The sequence below is a fragment of the Etheostoma spectabile genome, chromosome 11, assembly GCF_008692095.1.
Source record: "Etheostoma spectabile isolate EspeVRDwgs_2016 chromosome 11, UIUC_Espe_1.0, whole genome shotgun sequence".
In the NCBI taxonomy this organism is placed as follows: domain Eukaryota; kingdom Metazoa; phylum Chordata; class Actinopteri; order Perciformes; family Percidae; genus Etheostoma; species Etheostoma spectabile.
Window position 1 is genome coordinate 1,630,372 of NC_045743.1, and position 19,629 is coordinate 1,650,000.

Consider the following 19,629-nt stretch of genomic DNA (forward strand, 5'->3'; position numbering starts at 1 on the left):
ACACACCACAGCTGGACCAGACAGCCAGAGGCATAAGTCTCCGTGTCTGTAGGGAACACTGGAGGTGTCAAAAAACCATGGAGCACATTATTATCACCTCTTCTACCATTGCATATAGGATCTGAAAGACATTCAGCCAGACACACTCACACACACAGATCAGTAATAAGACAGTGTGCACGGTCTGCTCAGAAACACTTCTGTGGGGATGAATGAAACGGGCCAGAACGACAGGGAAATGGCTCAGTGATTTAAACGCTCGCCGGATAAAAAGAGAGAGATAAAATAAATAAATAAATAAATGGAGCACTTCAGTCAGTGCCAATTTCTCATTCCCTCTCTGAAAAGCCTATCAGTTTCAGTGGGATTGTCAGAGCGGGGTTATTCTGTGTGCAAGAGGGCTGAGTGGAGGCGTCCCCCAGTGGGCAAAGTGGAGCTGAAGAACTGAGCTAATTCAGACTCTCAAAATCTGTTTTAAATCAACAGATCGGATGACAAACAAAATGTAAAAGTTGGATTGTTTTTGCAGGAGGAGCCTGCATGGGATAAAACGGAGGATCCTCTGGAAGTGCTGTCGATCATCCCGCACTTCTGGGATGGAGGAGTGTGTGGTGTGTGTGTGTGGGGGGGGGGGGGGGGGCGCAGTTCTATAGTGACAGTCACTTGTCAAAGCTTGGGATGATGCAGCCACAGCACTCTCCATCCCCTGGAGGGGAGGGGAGGGGAGATGGGGGTATTAACGTCAGGGAACACATGATCTGAGCTTTGAATGACAACATTTTATTTCTCATAGTGTGGGTGAAGATGTTGAAGTGGTGGATGCAGTTTTTAGTGGAGCAGTCTTGTTTGAAGAGGAGGTGGGATCATTCTTGTTGTTTTGTTTTTTTGTGAACTAATTATTCCTAATTTCTGAGTTTCCCAGTCTGTTGTGTCTTTGATCTGAGCTGTGTCTGCAATGCAGTTCTCTGTCTTTTGTTTTATTTTAGGCCTGCTGGCCTACATTACATTCATGTCTGCTTCGATGTTATGTGTGGAATTTGTGTTGTTTATCTCACTGCTTTCATACTTCTTATTTTGTATATTTTGAAACGCAACTTGACGTTGAGTTTGAACGTGTTGGTTTTAGTGAACTCCTTGTGGTTTTCTCATTTACAGTGTTAACTGTTTTTTTAACTGCACTGTACGTATGGTGTTTTACTGCCGCAGCTGTTTATTTTGTTTCATATATCTTAGTTGAAAGGGACAGTTCAAAACATATATATATATACTATATATTACAATGTGTTTTTATGTGACAGACACATTTTTATTTAAGGCATTTTATGTAATTTCATTGTTTATTTTTTCCGACTGGGACACTTTTCTAATTTGATTAAATCTAATATTTATTTATAATATTATTTATAACTTATAATAATTTATAAGTTTATTTAAAAGGTGCAATTGAGCTAGATTTGAATAAAACAAATTTTCCTCTGTGATCTCCTGGGCAGGCACCACCAGTATTTGTTTCCTCTCTTACTGAATACTTATTGGCAGGCTGTTTTAAAGAAGCCTGTGACTGATTCAACACACACACACACACACAATTGCTGCCAAGCTCTTGGCATGATGCGTGCCTGTTATTGTCTCCTGACAGAAAAACCGTAATTATGTAATTGACTCAACATCTAATTCAATCTGCGAAAGGAGGACACGGTTTGTTTTACAGTATCAGGATACAGCTGCTATTCAAGCCTCAAGTCTCTGTTGCTCTGTGTGTCTCCTTGTCTCACAGAGTCAAAGGCAGCAGCACTTGGCACAACAATCATCTCCACTGTGGTAGTTTGTTGTTCTGTTCAGCTTATTGATTGATATGCTTTTTCCATCTTTTTCTCTCTCTTTACTTGTAGTAAAGGGGCCAATTTGTTGGCTGGGGGAAAAAAATTAGAAAGTGCTTTCCAAGAGGGATGAGCAGAGGGGGGGCCTTTGGGATCTGACCCCGGGCCCGAGGAGGAGAAAAGGGGAGAGGCTTGTTTAAAAGGGGTAAGTTTAGAAGATCAGCCCAGTACGATGCAGGAATTGCTCCCCAAACGGAGGATTTGCTTCCAAAAACCTGATCTCAAAAAAACAGGTGCTCATTTTAGAAACCTTCCCCAGTCAGAGAGGAGGGGAGACAGCAAAATAGAAACGCCTCCCCCATATAAGACAAAATTGAAAAAAATATGCATAGAAAAATTTTACCCCTGAAAACCGTAGGGCCTTACCCCGGCCCGTTTTTCCCACGGGAAAAATGGGAAAACCATTTCTTTAGGTTTGGGGGAAATTTTAGATGGGGCATTTTCAGAAAAAAACAGGAAAGGGGAAAACCAAACAGGAAAGGGACCACAAAGTTGGAACCCTATTTTCAAAGGAAATTAGAAATAGAGTAGTTTCCCAACTTCATTGGGAAAAAAAAAAAAACAAAAAACCCCGGGGGGCCAAAGGGACAGAGAGGTGTCCAACACTTTTGGGCCATAAGTTTTTTAAATTTGGGGGAAAACCAATTTTATACAAAAACAGACTTTTTAAGAGGGGAGGTTTGAAAGGGTTTTAGTTAAAATGGGGAAAATTGGAAAGTAAAATACGAAACAAAAAAGGTTTTATTTCCTTTTTGTAATTCGTACTTTTACACACTCTGCCATCTATTGGGAACCCAGCCCCTGTGCATGTGGGACATGGGGTGATTTATTCCTGTGGTAGGGGAGTTTTTCCCTCATTTAGCTCCGGTGACAGGGGGAAGCAAAAAAAAACGGGGGCCCCCCAGAGACCCTTTAAAATGGCGGGAATTCAACCGGGAGAGAGAGAGGGGGACGAAGAGAGAGAGAGAGGGGAGGAGAGAGAGGGGAGGAGAGAGAGAGGAGGGGAGAGAGAGAGAGGGAGACGGGGAGGGGGAGGGGGGAGAGAGATGGGGGGAGAGGAGAGAGAGAGGAGAGGAGAGAGGGGAAGAGGAGAGGAGAGAGGGGGATGAGAAGAGGGAGAGAGAGAGAGAGGGGGGAAGAGAGAGGTGGGGGGAGAGAGAGAGAAAAGGGAGAGAAAAGGGGGGAGAGAAAAGGGGAGAGAGAGAGGCATGGAGCGCATGTCTGCTATTCAGATCCCAAACTTTTTTTCAATTAAACCCCAAAATTCCCAAAACCCCCCGTCAGAAATTTTTCCCCAAAAACCCAACCCTTGCACAAAAATTTTTTGGTGTATCCCAACCCAGAAAAACAGGGGGCCCCAATTTGCTCAGTCATTTTTCACAGATTTAAGCCCAAAAAAAAACCCTTTAAAAGGGGTTTCCCAAGTGAAAAAAGATCATAGAAATCAAGGTCAAGGTCACTTTATTATCCCCGTGGGGCAATTTGGATTACAGCCAGTAGTAACAATATATATGAAAACAAGTAAACACAACCACAATAGGACTACAACATGAATTAATTTTGAATTTACAGGATTTTATTAACAATTGGGATAACAGCCGAGATGAATGACCTTTTGAATCTATTCTTTCTGCATCGCGGCAGACTATATCTGCGCCCGGAGGAGAGCAGCATGAATTCACCCCATAAGGGATGACTCGGATCAGCCAGGATGGCTCTCGCCTTCTTCAAGGATCTGGCCTTATACGGGTCATGTAGGTCATCAAGGGGTGTGCCCGCAATTTTGCTGCACACCTTCATGATACCTTGCATGTGATTTTTCAGATAACAGATAAAAGACAAAGTAAGAACTGATTCGATTAAACAGAAGTAAAACATTTTCATAATAACAGTATTGACATTAAGATATTTTTCCTTACCGTTTATAGCGTGGTAGGCATTCCTTTAATTTCTCTGATCTAATTAGATCATCGTGGGGAATGTTGCTAATTAGTGAGCAAGACTGCTTTAAATGTCTTAAATGCAATATCGAATTTTTTTACCATACTAGTGGCTCTTTGCATGGCTATGTCAGACGAACGGCCCACGCATTGATCTATGATATTTTGCGCAAACCGTCTTGGTCACTAGAAGATGAATACTAATGACTTCAGTGATCCCAGCAGGTTGATTGGAACACACATTCATGTCCCCTTCAGGATGAATTGTGATAATTTTATTGTTTATATTCCTCAACAATTGTTTTCTTCTGACGTTTTAGCAGGCTTGAAATGCACACATGCAAACAGGACCAATACACATGTATTAAATGGAGAGATGTCAGAACGAGGGGGCTTCCCATGGACGGGCACCCCGAACAGTTTGGGGTTCCGTGCCTTGCTCAAGGGCACCTCAGCGTTGACCAGGATGTAAACTGGCACCTCTGCAGTTACAAGACTGAGCCCCCTTAAAAACTAAAGGCGTTCCCATCCGTACACAATTGTGATTGTGTCACAACTGTAAAGATATCAAAATATGAATATAACGAAGATTATAAAATAAAAGCCATATAAATCATCTCATGCAGTATGGCGCAAACCCATCAAAAATAGTTCATTGTAAGCGTGCCTTAAGATTGAAACCAACAAAGCGTCAGTCAATCTGTCAGGACTATGTACGTAGGATTGAATCAAAATTAAACTACAGTGTGTGTTCACGGTAATAAAGGAACGTGTCACCCAGTGCAACAGTTTTGCTCGTTATCTTTCAATAGTTTCTGGACAACGGAGCACTGTAACACTTTTCTTTTAATTTGATTCTTTGAAAACCCTGTTTTTCAATGAATTGATTTCGTTTGGCTTCCACTGAGTAACAGTCCTCAGTGTTTCACTTTAAAACAACACATTCATGTTCTTGTTTTCAGTTTTGGGGAAACAGTAATTTAATAAACAACCAACAAATGTCATTTGAGGGATACTGTGCTTGGTATGTTGGAGGCTACTGATGACTTCTGATCGCAGCTTTGCCCACATCCAAACATGTGAGGAATAGAGATTTATCTATTACTGCAAAGCTGCAGAGAAGCATGGCGGCCTGTTCGTGCTTTGGCATTAGGGAGTGTTTGAGTCTAAAGATGATCTGGGCTTTATTATTTACCTAATGCATCAGGGATGAGTCCTCTGAGTCCCTGTTTCATAATCATAGTCATAATCACAGCCGTTACCCTGCGCTGCAGACAGAATGTGAGATATGGATGATGGCTGTTTAGGTTGGTCGGTCGACATGCTACTCATACTCATTACAGAGAGAGAGAAAGAGCCACAGTACACCCAGTTCTGTCTTGCCTGCTCTCTCGGCTCCTGGCTAATCTACAACTGCTGTCTGATTAGTCATAAGGAAAGAGTAGAGCCGGCCGCCAGCGGACAGCCGAGCAGTTATCTTCATTACTGTTCCTCAGCTTACCGATTTCTCTTAGCGTCACACTCATTTCCTCTCTCTCGGTCTCATCTTTGTCTCTGTTACCAACTCATTTTTTCCACCCTCCTGCACTGTCTGTCTCTCTGTATCTGTCTCTTTATCTCATGTTTTAATAGCCTGACAAGCAGGGCAATAATCCCTCTATTGTTATTCTTGCTGCAGAGAAAGAAAAAAAAGAGCCAGAGGGGGTAGACAGGGAGCCATTTATATCAAATGAATGTGATTATTCTGATGAAGGAACCACGCGTCACAGACAGCGTCTCTGTGTCCAGAGCTGTGACTATCCTATCTTCCAATATGTGTGGACTGTGCTATCGTCCTTGTGCTTGAAGACCTCTGACAATTCTGTCACATGTCACAAGTATAAGAGCTGTACTTTATTATCAGTTTAACAAAAAACATCTAGTTTAGTCTAGTCTGAAAACAGAAGGGCAATGTGATATTGTCACAAATTTGCAAATGTACATAAAATTGCATTTAACAATAAGTACATTGATATTATTTATGCCAGTGTTATTTGGTGTGTACTCATCATTCATTTCTTAATTACAATTAGCTTGGAACCATTCATTAACTGGATTTTGTAAAAATTTAACATGTCATAATTTTTCCCAATTTCAGACTTCAGATCCGCTTTAGTCTTTGCCTTTCAGATTCAGGATCGGATAATTTAAGTGACTTTCAACTTTTGGTATAAACTTAAATTGTGCATCCAAACGGTTTAGAAACAAATAACAAAGTTCCAAATTCAATTCTAACATAGATCTAAAAGTTTCCAAAGATACCAAAAAAAAACATTTTGTGTAGAAAATCATTGTAAAAGCATCTTGGGAGCTAATGTGTTTTTGAATGTATGTTTGCAGTATACATATTGAGGTATTTGGAGTTGTGTAATCCATTTGCAGACAAACTACTATGCAACAATTATATAATACTGAATACACTTAATTCAGACTCTATGTTTACTGGTTTCAGATATAACAACTCAACCGCAACAGCCTGCTAATCATTTTCATATGAAACATAAATGAATGTTAAACATTGTGATAAAAAGTGATTTGTAGGAAATTGGCTAAATCTTGCAGACATAATTACAGCTTACGTCTTATCGTCACACACTCACACTGTCTTTGTCCCTGCAGGCTACAGCTCTTCATACCTGCTGACAGTGTCTCCGAGCGGCGCTCGTTGAGCCCACGGCCATGCCAGACGTAAAGCCTCCACCACCATGTGACTACCCTTCTACCTCCTCCGCTGCAGCCTCCGCCGGCTCTCCTGCTGGCTGCGCCTCCTGTCTCGACCTCCTCATAGACATGGAGCCCTGCATCGCCAACCTCCCTCTGTCCCCCGACCCCTTGTCCTCCTTCCCCCGACACAGACCCAGCATCCCTCACTACCCTAGTCTCCAGGATGCTCCCTTCCCACTCATGGCCAGGTGTAACAGCAGCACCCTGCTCACTAACTTGGGGCTGAGGTACTGCTCCAGCAGGCAGGGCCCTCTGGGGGTGGGGCTGGGTCAGGGGCCAGCGCTGGGCGTCTGCAACCACACAGGAAGCAACGGCAGCAGGCCTTACAGGAGTATGGAGAACCTCAACTGGAACACTGTGGCAGATTCTGGCCTGTGTGCGTTCAGTGCCGCTCCCTACAGGAGTGTCGACAGTGAGTTTATTTTACGCTACACCTCCACTAGCCACTGGTATGATGGGCCTCCAGATGGATCTATGGTGGGGGGCCATGGATTTGTACCCAACGAAGAGAGTCTGGCATTTTACCCTCGACCTGGGCTGCCCAGGAAGGACCTATCGCTTTTCCCTCAGTTTCTGTTTTCAGGTGGCGTCGATGAATGGGATGCAAGGAAGGGCCTGCGGGAGAAACTCCGCCTCCAGAGTGCACGGTCATCACTTGAGCCTCTGAGGCCCCTTCCGTTGCGGCCTCAGGTGATCCCGGGTGCTACACCCATGGAACGGGAGGGTGTGCATCACGTCAATTCAACAGTTACTGGGTCCAGGCCGCTATGCGCAATGCGCATCACCAGCCCCGAGGAGATCAAACAGGAGGTCCTGAGGCGCCTACAGCTCCGGCGGCAGAACAGCAGCCCCAACTTGGCTCTCCATAGTTCTCCATCCAGCCCAAAAGTGGTTAAGACATCATATACAACAGACAACATTGCAGGTAACAGGCATGCATCAGATTCTGCATTGGAGCGCCGCAGGCCTCCTGTGGGACGCCTACATATCCCTACGTTTGAGGAGTTTAAGAGGATGAGGCATAAAGAGGGTGAACCGAGCAAAGAGTCCACAGCAGCTTCTGTGGTATCTGGAAAATCTGAAGCTGACTTGTCACAAGAAGCAGGAATATCAGACAGTAAGATTTTGCCTTCTGATCGGGCCGTCCCTCAGGTCAGCTGTAGTGGAGGAAACCGAGAGCAGCGAGAAGATTCAGAGGAGCTTGAGGGACAAATGAGCAGAGGGACCTCAGAGAGACCCCCCTGTAATACTGTGAGCAGCAACAGCCCTGCAGCTCCCATCTCCACCTCCGTTACCAGCACATACTCACCCATCCGCACAGGCCCGTCTCCACGTTCACCCCTGCAGTCCGTGGCCAGCTCATCCCAGGAGAAAGCCCCTGCTCCAAGGGGAGATGATGGGGGCAGCAGGCGAAGGAGGAGCAGTCTGGAACCAGCTGGGTCAGTTCCTTTCCCACACAGCAGGGAGAATTGGGGTCGGCCCTCCAGCTGCTGCCCAGCGCTCCTTCTGGAGGGGACGGACCTGTCCAGCTACGGAGCCAAGATCTATAAGATGAAGGATGGCCTCATCGGCTCTGCGCTGGACCTCATCAAGAAGAGGTTAGTTTGGGAGGAGGGCAGTGTTTATGTCCGTCATTGTCAGAAGTATTCAGATCCTTTACTTAAGTAAAATAAACACCATGATTAAAGGTTAAGGTTATATGTAAGGTTAAATTCTCCATCACATGTAAAAGTCAAAATTGTATGTACATTCATACTTTATGTGAAGTGAAAATTAGTCAATATATCATATTTATATTGTAGAAGTACCATTCAATTGAAAAGCTCAGGTTAAGTATCACAAAATGCACTTGAATATATTGTTTATACATAGGGACTTTCACCATTGATTATTCTGTGTGCATATTATATAATTCTGACAAATGACAAAGGTAAAAGTAGGAATGCAAGAATTAATTGAGTACTTTTACACTTTAGTATTACTTATGCATGGAGTCATCTCCAATCAAAGTGGAGTTGTGAACGTACTTTGTGTGTGACTCCACCTTTAAATGCAACCCATCTGCAGACAGACAAATGAGAACAAAAAGATCTAGGATTTCTATTATCTCTGTTTGCACTTTACTTGCAATGAGACCTGAGTATTTCAGCAATAGGCTTGTTGCTTTTAAATCCAGTCAAACTCTTGGCAAAACTAGGCCCCCGGACACATCATCTGAGCCCTGTAACACCCTTCAACAGCAGAGGTGTGTGTGTGTGTTTATCAGTGTATAAAGTGTATGAGCACACCTCCACGTGTGTGCTTTGTAGTGCCAGACTGTTGTATTAGTGTGTACAAATCTGTTTAAGCTCATGTGCGTTGTTGTGTTATCGATTTATCTCAGTCATTGTGATAACAGCTGTCGGAGCTAACAGGGTTGGCTCTGCAGACAAGACTGTGGGCGGTAGGCTGGCATGAAGCATGACAGACTAGAAGACTGGCACCGTCCCTACAGACTTGCTGTTTCCCTGTCTCTCCTCTCTCTCTTGCTGTCAGTTGTTGGCTAACTAAATGTATGCTTCACTCCACTATGGTTCATTCTGATCAAGAAAAAACAAGAGGAGGGTGTGTTTTACAGCATTGTGGTGCCATTTGGGTCCAGGCCTTCATGCATAAATATTAGACCCTGAACACAGAGGAGCTGTTTGATAAGGCTTGTTGATGAATATAAACTCCACCCCTCTGCAGGCTGTGATAGATGAGAGATAGGCAGTATCTTTCCCTGCCTGACAGGACTCTCCACTGACTGTCGCTCCTTTGTCTTCACTGCTAAGGGATGATTGATGTTTGACGCTCGACTGCATGAAGGCAGCGGAAAAATAACTGCTGTGTGTGTCTTTGTGTGTATGTTCAATATGTGAAAGTGCAGAGCTGCAGTTTGGACTGCAACCAAAGTTTTTTTTAATGATAGATTATATCATATATATATATACATATATAGATATATAGATATATAGTCAAAATGGTGAAAAATGCCCAAAATGATGTCTTTAAATTGCTTGTTTTATCTGATCAACTTGCTCAAGGATCTTTAAGGTTGTACTCAGGCAATTATTGGACAAATTTAAGTTTTGACCTGATGATCGTGCTAGATGAAAAGTCAGAGGATCAGTAAAGTTATTGAAATTCATACTGAGGGGGCCATGAATTTCTGTATAATGATTTAATTCAATCAGTAATTGTTGTAAACTAACTAACTTACACTAACACCATCACCAATGTACTGTAATTATGATTCTTCTGCTGGAGAGACTTTGACTGTCTGTAAAATATGTCATGGCAATCCATTTAATAGTTGTTTATATATTTCAGTCTCAACTAAACTGACTCACATTGTCTAAGGTCATGTCGTTAACAAGCCTAAAAACAAATGGCGATGATGTAGAACAGAGAAAAGCAGCAAGTTCTTACTTTAAGACATGTTCAGTATTTTGCTTGATTAATAATTTAAACACTTATCTTATCTTCTATTCTCCCAATTGATTAGTCAACTAATCATTTCAGCACTGATGCAGCCCTCTGATAAAGCCTATATTGACAGCCCCAGCAGCTCTTGTTCAACATTGTTTATCCCAAGTGGATGGACCTTTTATGTTCAAAAAGTGCCCAAAATGCACTACACCGTACGCCCCACCCCTTGTGAATATTTTAGTACATGAAGATTTATTAATTAAACATGACTATTCTGTGTGATCTCTGCACCCTGAGGTATTTGACTTTCACCAATAAGTCTATTTGTCTCTTGCCAAACTATCATATAGAGCACAATACAGCTTTAGTTGTATTATGACAGTAATATTCATATTATTACACCTAGGAGGGTTTTATAGAAGTGAAGGCATCTCCGAGTTTATTGTATACTGCAGTGAAGGTGCACCCGTCATGTAAAGCGTGTGGAGGGAGGCATGTGTCCACTGTATCTAACCATTTCTATTTATTTGTCTCTATTGGATGCACTCATACATATATTTCATTGGAGTGATATGCATCAGCGGAAACGACAGCTGGGCTAATTTTCATGTCACATAGTGCCGTGTTGAGCGGTGATCTATCACACGCAGTAGTTTCCTGAGGAATTAAGCTGCATGTTATTACTTCCCATTCATCACCCGCAGTGTGACACCTTATACTGGGAAGGAAAGGCATTTAATGACATTGTGGCAGTTTGTCTGAAGAAAAAAAAACATTGGACGTTTTAGAGCTGCGTAATATAAGCTGCATTATTTATACTTGCCTTTTTGATACACTGGCAACAGTTTAAATAGGACATCTGGACACCTTTCATCTGTACTGAGCTGGCTTTGGTGATTACTTGTGTAATACACGGCAGTACAGGTTCCCAGAGTTTGTTGTAGTTCATCACATGTGCGCGCGCCAAAGTTAACGTGTTCAGAAAAAGCTCAGCAATTTAACTTGGGAGAGACAAAGCTCTGAAAAGTCAGTTATGTAAGAAGCATTTGAATAATGAGACCTCATGTTAAATTGCCACAGGGATATTTGAGGATATAACAGGCCGTAGTGAACTGCATATCATAGCAGAGGTCAATCCCTAGTGCTGGAACAAATATTTGATTAATGGATTGACAGTAATCAGTTAATTGTTTAAGTCATTTTGCAAGCAAATATCCAAACATTCTCTGGCGTCTGCTTCTCAAATTTAGTTTATGTGGTGTTTGTAATTGTTTGTATCTGTTCATTTCTGAATATAAAAAACTCACAAAAATGTTATCAAAAAAACATTTTTGTTTGATTGATTTGTTTGATCAGTGTAAATTGAATATCCATATCAAAACAAGCCATTTGAAGATGTCACTTTGGCTTCTGGGTTATTTATTGGCCACTAATTTCTAACAACAATGTATCAATTAATAAATAAAAGTAGTTGACAGATTGGTCAATAATGGACATGATCTGTTGTTACAACCCTATTTAAAACAAACAATAAGGACAGTTTAAGAGATTGGAATTGGACAAAGGAAATGCAACATTCGTCTGTGCAGCAGCCTCAGTAACAGCAGCAGTTTAACTGATGAAAACTAGTTTTGTTTACTGTGGACATGACAAGAGACATATACATAAAACGTTACATTCAACTCAGGAGCCAACACCACTGCTGTTGGAAGTCATGCCATGATCAATGCTAACCCCACATGCTCCTGAGACAAGCCATCTTCTCTCTTTTTTACAAATACTACTTTGGGGGGCAAATAGTAATATTTCAGGAAAGCACAGTACAGCTTTTCTTTCATTCTGAGAGCCAGACATTAAGACTTTATCATGGGTTTTGACCCCTGGGCCTTTTAAATCCGCTGAGCCGATAAAGAACCACAAACACATTTATTTTAAGTACAAAGAATGTAATAATCTTCTAAGATAGCTGTAACAGTAGGTATTTAGTTTTCTCTTGCAATGACATTGTGTTTCACACTCGTGCCTGCTGGACTGTAAAGTTTACCAGTGTTTGGAGAAAAAAAAAGAATCAATACAATGTAAATAGTTTCTGTTGTTAATGTGTGAAAGCAGAATTTAAAAATAGATGCATTCATTTAAAGCTTTACCAATCAATATAACTACATATAAAGTGAAAGGAATCTCTATGAGGAACCCAGATAGTTATTAGTTATTAGTTATTATTATTTTATAGCCTCTTTTTGCTCATACTTTTGGTTTGATGGGACATTTACTGTTTTCCCCCTTCAGTTTTAAGAATTCAGTTTGATTTACTCACTAAAATCTCTCTAAACTGAATCTCCATACTGTCCGACTGCCAAAATCCAGCGGAGAGAGGTTGATAAAAATGTTGACATGTCCATCTGTTGATATGTCCATCTGTGCCTTCAGTAATTAAGCTTTGCAAGCAGCTTTTCAGGCTACTGTGTATATTAGATCAACAGGCACTCCTCAGGGCTGTGAAAATACTGCAAACTCCTTCGGGTTTTTGTGGTAAAAAAAATAATTTAAATGTGCATTATTATTTATAGTCAGAACGACCTATCAACATTATTGCAATAGTTATAAATCATGAAGTAGCAGTCTCCATTAACAAAACCTTTTACGTTTTGTTAGTGTTTTAAATTTTAAAAAATAATATATATTTTTTTAAATTGTTAGACTACTATTTATTAGGAAAGCCTCATAACCAATTCCATTGTAAAATGTTACTAGAATGATATAAATATATAAACGCAGGATATAGCATGCACGTATTACAGTTAGGATTTGTTTGATTCACCCCCATACCCCCCACCCCCTCACCCCAACTCTGAAACCAAATCTACACCGTTGTGGAGACCAAACCAGAGCTAAAAGGAGATTGAATATTAAGCTCATGTTCATCAGGTGTCCAGAAGCACGACTCCAAATTATTGAGCATGTTGCTTTGTGTCGACTGGATGTTTGCCGTAACAACTTTTAAAAGGCGTTGTCAGTAGTGTGTGTTGTAGTGGTTGTCTCTCCTCCAAGTGACCATCCAAATAAATACAGCTTTAAGTAAAATGGGGAGACAGGTCTGCCACAAAGCTGCTTAGACTTTAATATTTTGTGGCATTTTTGTGCCTTTTCAGTAAAGAGATTGGACAGGAAATGAGGGCTTAGTGAGGGATGGAGAAGGACTTGCAACACAAGTCCCCGGTTCATGGTCAGAATTTGACTACTATAGGGTGCACAGTCCTCTGGTCTCTGCTGTATTTGGGTTATATGCTCTTACAAATGCATGCATAATTCTGGCAGGCATGCATTTGTGGTTTTTGTTCATAGCTATGTGCATTTCAGTAAAGTGCAATTTTAGTGTACAGTGGTATTACAGTGAGTTTGTGCCTTTGTGGGCTTCTCAGATCATGCTGGCTGTGTGCTGCAAGAATGGAGCCACACTTATCAGACAAAGGAATGAAGAAAAAGTATAATGCCTCTTTGTGGGTTTGCGTGTTTGTGTACTGGCAGTGTCCCTGTAGTCCGGGGTTCAGGTGTTAATGTCCACTGATGTGTCTAATTACTGTCCTACTGAGGAGGGGTTGAGGGTTGGGGGAGTAGGAACTGAGGAGAGGCATTGATTTGGGGGTTAGAAAGATGATGGAAGAGGAGGAGTGTGGGTGGTGGGAATAGAGAAAGACACAGCAGGAAGCAGAGAGGTATGTGAGCTTGAGAGGGAAGAATGGATGACAGGGATGCTGTAAGAAGGAAAGAACTCTGCCAGAATTACAATTTCAACCATCCTCTCCCTCCTGTGTTTTCTTTCTCCCTCTTTTGACTTTTCCTCTTTTCTTGTTTACTTCCTCTTTCCCACATCCTTCCTCTATCCTCCTCCCCCTTTCCCTTCTCATACATCTCTTCCTCCCATTATTTTGCTCTCCCTCTCCTTGCTTTCTTCTTCCCCTTGTCTTTCCTCTTTCACTCCCCTCCCTCTCTCCATCCACCGCCGTCTCCTCTTCTCTCCACCAGCTGCAGTGCAGAGATTTCCGCCAAGGCCCCCGTCAGGCTGTCAGGTGACCGGGACGGAGGCTGTGACATCACCACCTCCTTGGCCGACTGTCAGCCATCTGCCGTTGCCATGGCAACGGCGACAACGGCCTGCAGAGCCGAGGCTGGCGACGAGACGCCTGCAGGAGGAGGAAGAGAGGAAACAGGAGAATGCGTAAGGATTCTTTTTCATTTTGATGTTTTTATGTCTTAAATGTGTTGTATGTGCGTTGTCTGTCGCCTGTCTCTACTCCACGCTTTCCATCGTTTCGTCGTAGTGTACAAAAACACATAGATCTACTGGTATTTAAGGATGACTGGGACAAGCAAGGGGACTGCGACACACATGCACATGCACATCACTCATCACTCACACATACTGATGCAGAGGTATTTGTTGAGACAAGAATGAGCATGCAGTGCACTGTTTTCCAGTAGCAGCTCAAAATCTGAGGTTGCAGTAAAAAGAGGATTAAGCCCCCCTCCAGCAGTCGGTCGCCAGTACCCTAGCGCTTCATTCCTGCTCTCTACATGATGCCTCTCTTCTAGCTGGCTGCAGCTTGACACCAACCTCAGTTCCAGCTAGCATTGTGCTCCTCTCTGCATCTGCAGAACAGAGGAGTCGGGCTGACATAGAGTTACATCTTGCTCGCATTCTACAAGGCTGCAGGTAGTTTAGAAATCAGATGTCAGGGTGCGTTTGCTTCTTGCCTTTTTCATATTTTGGCCGTTAATCCACAATGGACCTTTCCTCTCCATTCCTAAAGTGAGGGCTGCAATTTGATAATTCGACAGAACATGAATTATTCTCTCTCATTTTACCCGATTACTGCAAGCTGTATATCATGTTCTCTGGTGTAGAGCGATGAAAATCTTCCTGTGCATTTCCATAATGTGTAGCTGTTAGGGATCAGAAAACATTTGCGAAAGGTAACGTTCCTGGGGTGAGGAGTAGCGTGTCATAGCGTTAATCTCTGAACTTTCCACCTCAGGTCAACTCTTTAGGGCTTGATAGACCCTAAAAGGATTTTTAAAAGCCAATCGATGATTGGTTATCCGTGCAGAATGCTGCAGTATGTCAGGGAATTCCTTACCATTCATGTCAAAAAAAGCCTGGAAATGCTTTGAATTGTCACTAGGGGGACATCTCTGATCTTCAAGGCTGGGTGGTTTCAAGTTGTGATAAGAGGGTGTGTGGCCATGTTGTGTTTAGACTCCATTACAAAACTTGGCAGACGATTAGTGCTGCGTCTCAGTATGAAATTTGGATTCTTTTCAGTTGTACAAGCTGGGCTCAGAGGGATAACCAACATTTGTTATGTAGTTATGTCATGACAGTGAACATGGTGACATGACAACTCCTCGCACAGACGCACACACAGATCCACAAGCTGTGATTTCTCTCTTCATTCTCACCTTCTCTCCTCTGAGAGTTTTGCCCTTCTTCATCTGTTGCTATAGCAACGTGACCATTTGATTGACACACATGTCCTTCCAACCAGCAGCACACCAGTCTGGGCTGCAGGCGCTCCAGCTCAGACGTAGCCTATGAGCTGGCTGAGACGGTGAGGGCGCAGCGTGAGTGCCGTCTCCGGCCCCACTACAGCGATCCCATGCCAGCCGACGCCTCCAAGCGCAAACAGCTGGAGATGAAGATCGCTGCAGCCGCCCGACTCCACGGCCATCGCAGAGACCGCGACAGAGACAGTGGTGAGTACATGACACAGACATGGTAGACAATTGTGTCACGTTGTTGTTGTCACAGTGTTTGATCAGTTTTCTGTATGTAATCCATTGTATTGTATCCATTGTACTTACAGTAAAACATCAAACTTCTACGGTTTAGCTGAATGTTTTATGCACCAAAAAAATAATTCACAGTTGTGGAAAAGCTGTATAGATAAAAATGAGCAGTGTGGCCTATCCTGAAATATTTGTCCTGCAGTAGTCCTTTATAAGAACGTCACGAAAATCTGTTTAAAAGTCTTTCAGTGGGGCGCCTGGATGGCTCACCTGGTAGAGGGTGCGCCCCATGTACAAAGGCTAAGTTCTTGCCCCTTATGACCTCACAAAAGAGCAAGATTCCAGATTGGCCCATCTGAGCTTTCATTTTCTCAAAGGCAGAGTAGGATATCCAGGGCTCAGTTTACACCTATCACCATTTCTAGCCGCTGGGGGACCATAGGCAGGCCGAGGGGAACTCATATTAATATTAAAAAACCTCATAAAGTGACAATTTTATGCCATGGGACCTTTAAAGAAATAAAATGGCTTATTTCAGTGATATAGTATTTTGCTTCTGTAGAAATTTAAGGGATTTACATAAGAGGCTCTAGGGTCAAAACTACAGCAGCAGAGAAAGATATTTTGTACTTTTGTTTCCTAATATGGATCAAACTACAAAAAACACTGGATTGTACGTTTCCCATAACCCAACTCGCATCTTTTTGTTAGTTCCTCCTCCCTACCCGTCTCCCTGTAATCTTTAGGGAAGGTGAATTGTAAATGAACCTCTGATTTAGCCTGACATTACAATGCCTTGCATTTTTCAGAAAATTACGACTGTTGAGGGCTGCATTTGTTTTGTTTCTCTCATGCAACTTAGTGTCATGCTTGTCTCGGAATATTTTGGCCTTTGCACTCTGTCCTCACCTCGCCTCCCCAGAGTTCCCCTGCTAATACTTCTGCCCTGTCAACAGAAGCTCTTTGACGCCACGGCATGTCAGTCAATATGGCTGGCGTATGCTAATGATGACCTTGTTGCTCTCAAAATAAAACAGATATACACGCCAGAAATAGTTTTTTTTTTTTCTTCTCAGTACCAAAACATTATCATCATCCAGGGTATTAATACATAATTAAGATAACGCCAGTAAAATGAACCAGGTGTTTAAATAAAACATTTAAAACCTTGTCTCTGCAAGCACAAACAGTCTCTCTGTTTAGGTTTAAAAGCATGCGCAATGGTATTGACAAGCATAGGGACAAAGGTCAAGTCGTCGACTGCAGGGTTAGGGATCTAATTACTGGAGAAAGATGAAATCTATACTAGTTTCTTCATTTTGACATGACATGTAATGACTAGTCCTGATTAAATGCGAATCAATTAGGGAGGACACTAATATAAATGCTGTGTGTGTGTGTGTGTGTGTGTGTGTGTGTGTATATATGTGACTGTATATATCTATATCTATATATCTCTATATATATATATAGTCCATAAACATCATGAGCACTAATGAATCTGACCATCTCCACCCCTCTTTCTCCAGCTCCAGCAGCAATTCGTGGTCGCTCAGAGCCCCCTGGTGAGGAGCGCCAGGCGGGTCTGGGTGTGACTCGCTCCAGGCAGCATCGCTGGAGCACCATCAGCAGCCTGAGCGTCGACAGTGGAGTGGTAGGCCTCAGTGATGATCGGGAGGAGGAGGACAACGAGCCTCGCCGTTACCGCAGAAACCGGGGAGCCGAGGTTGAACGCGTGGACAGCGGCATTGGCCCGGGTCTGTCCCGCACCTGGAAGAGACCATCTGCCTCTATCAGAGCCTGGGAGGCCCAGAGACCCTGTCCCGACTGTGGAATGAGGGACGAGGCCTCCAGAGAGCGAGGAGAGCGCATGTGTGAACGTTGCTCCAAGCTGCGCACCGAGCGCAAGGAAGCCATCCTGGAGTTTCTGAACACAGAGTCGAGCTACGGCGAGGACCTGCGGATCATCAAGGAGGAGTTTTACTGCCCCATGCAGAGTGCTGGGCTGTTGACCCCTGAGCAGCTCATTGTTGTGTTTAGCAACGTACAGGAGCTGATAGACGTCAACGACCGCTTCACTGAACACCTGCAGGATAGCATCGACCAGGCCTTTGACCAGGTGACCTCTCTCTCTCTCACTCACTCACTCACTCACTCACTCACTCACACACTCACTCACTCACTCACTCACTCACTCACTCACTCACTCACACACACAACTGACATTTACAAGGTGGTTGGATTTTAAATGCTCTTAAGCTTTAAGGACCTAATGGAATCACATCAGCTACCTTAAGGGCCACGTTTATAAAGGCAATAAGTTACATGGTCACTTTGGAGTGCAACTGTCTACAGAACATGGCAACAGCTGATTTCAGTCTGTTATTGAGTCCAAAAGGACTAATTTTCTTAAAACATTGAAACAAATTTAAGATTATTTAGCTTCTTCAGTTTATTTATAATGCTACATAACCCGAGGACTCTCTAAACATGTCAATAGGAATCAACATTACTAGTTGTCAAATAGAAGTAGTGTTTACCTCATCAGTGAAAATAAGGACCATCCGAGTAAAGAGAAAATAGATGGTTTTACGCTAAGATTTCAGAACCTCAACGGAGTCTGACTCAACAAATCGTTCACAAATTTTTGATACCGGTACTGATATCAATACCATGACTTTGATACCTGTTCCTTAACAATACTTTTTCCGATACCAAACAGTATTTGCTGAATAAATAATGAATTGCAATGAAGTTATAGGTCATTTTTTGTGGTTGTAACCCACCACAAAACGAAGAAGAAGAAGTTTTAGTTAATTTCCGCCTGGTATTTCCGCTCTGTTTGCACACATGGCTGGTGTCAACAAAAACAGATGTAAGTGGACGGACGAGGAAACAAGAGACTTTTTGAATTTGATTTACAAGCAAAATTTAATGTCTATTGTAGATAACAAAAATCTAAAAAATGCAATAATTTAACATGAACTCGCAAAGGGAAATGGCCAACCAAGGTTTTGACAGGCCTCCGGAGTAAATGGAAGGCGCTCAAAAAATCTCAAAAACAGTCGCACAGGTTTTTATGGAAACACACTTTCCCCAGCTTTATTCGCATGAGTTTTTTAACCAAACTTCTGATAATTCGATTGACAAGTGGATGGAAACTTAGCTACCGACGCTGATGAGATTTACTCCTTACGTATTGAAATTGGGTGTTGAACGACGAGGCATTTTTTTTATACTTGAAACTTCAGAGGCAGTTCGGTTGGTGCCTAAAAAGAATTGAATTCGGTACCCTGCCCTACCTGAAAGCCACTGTCTCCTGTAACTGCAGCAGTCACTTGCTGTTCATAAAGCATTTCAAAAGCCCCACCTCCTCCACCCCAGCAGTGCCCTGTCCTGTAGCCTCTGAGGCTAAACTCCTCAATCACTGCTCGGCTGTGCTGAGCTTAGTGCATGGTTATGTGTTGGCAGTTTTATAATGTTTGATGGCTGAACACAGTTAACTGCCCCAGCAGATGTTTTAAACATAATAACAGACAACAGTACCTTTTTTTAAAAAAATAAAAAAAGTGTGGCAGCAAGTAAAAAGGCCATAACAAGGCGATGGCTCTGCACTATTGACCAATATAGCTACCAATGTAGTTGTAATTAAAAACGTTCAGTTCATGGAGCGTATGACATTAAGTCAGAGACTGCAAAAGGACAGATGTGATGCCTTCTGGGAAAAATGGGACAGATACTTTACACAAAGAGGTGATAACTTTCCTTGCTTGTGCTTGTGACTAAGGAAAACAAGGATACTGGTATAG

At 42.6% G+C, this 19,629-nt stretch overlaps 1 protein-coding gene across 2 annotated transcripts in view; it reads left to right on the forward strand.

The window, feature by feature from the left end:
- The first annotated feature begins 1,943 nt into the window (after positions 1-1,943).
- arhgef49 (Rho guanine nucleotide exchange factor 49) overlaps positions 1,944-19,629 on the forward strand; it is a 19,824-nt gene continuing 2,138 nt past the window's right edge. The window contains exons 1-5 of one of the 2 annotated variants that reach the window (XM_032529719.1): positions 1,944-2,025; positions 6,479-8,181; positions 14,060-14,252; positions 15,580-15,787; positions 17,350-17,939. In XM_032529719.1, the coding sequence (XP_032385610.1) occupies positions 6,539-8,181; positions 14,060-14,252; positions 15,580-15,787; positions 17,350-17,939 (2,634 nt within the window). In that variant the 5' untranslated portion in view covers positions 1,944-2,025; positions 6,479-6,538. The remainder of the gene's footprint in view (positions 2,026-6,478; positions 8,182-14,059; positions 14,253-15,579; positions 15,788-17,349; positions 17,940-19,629) is intronic. The other variant, XM_032529720.1, reaches the window with a different exon arrangement.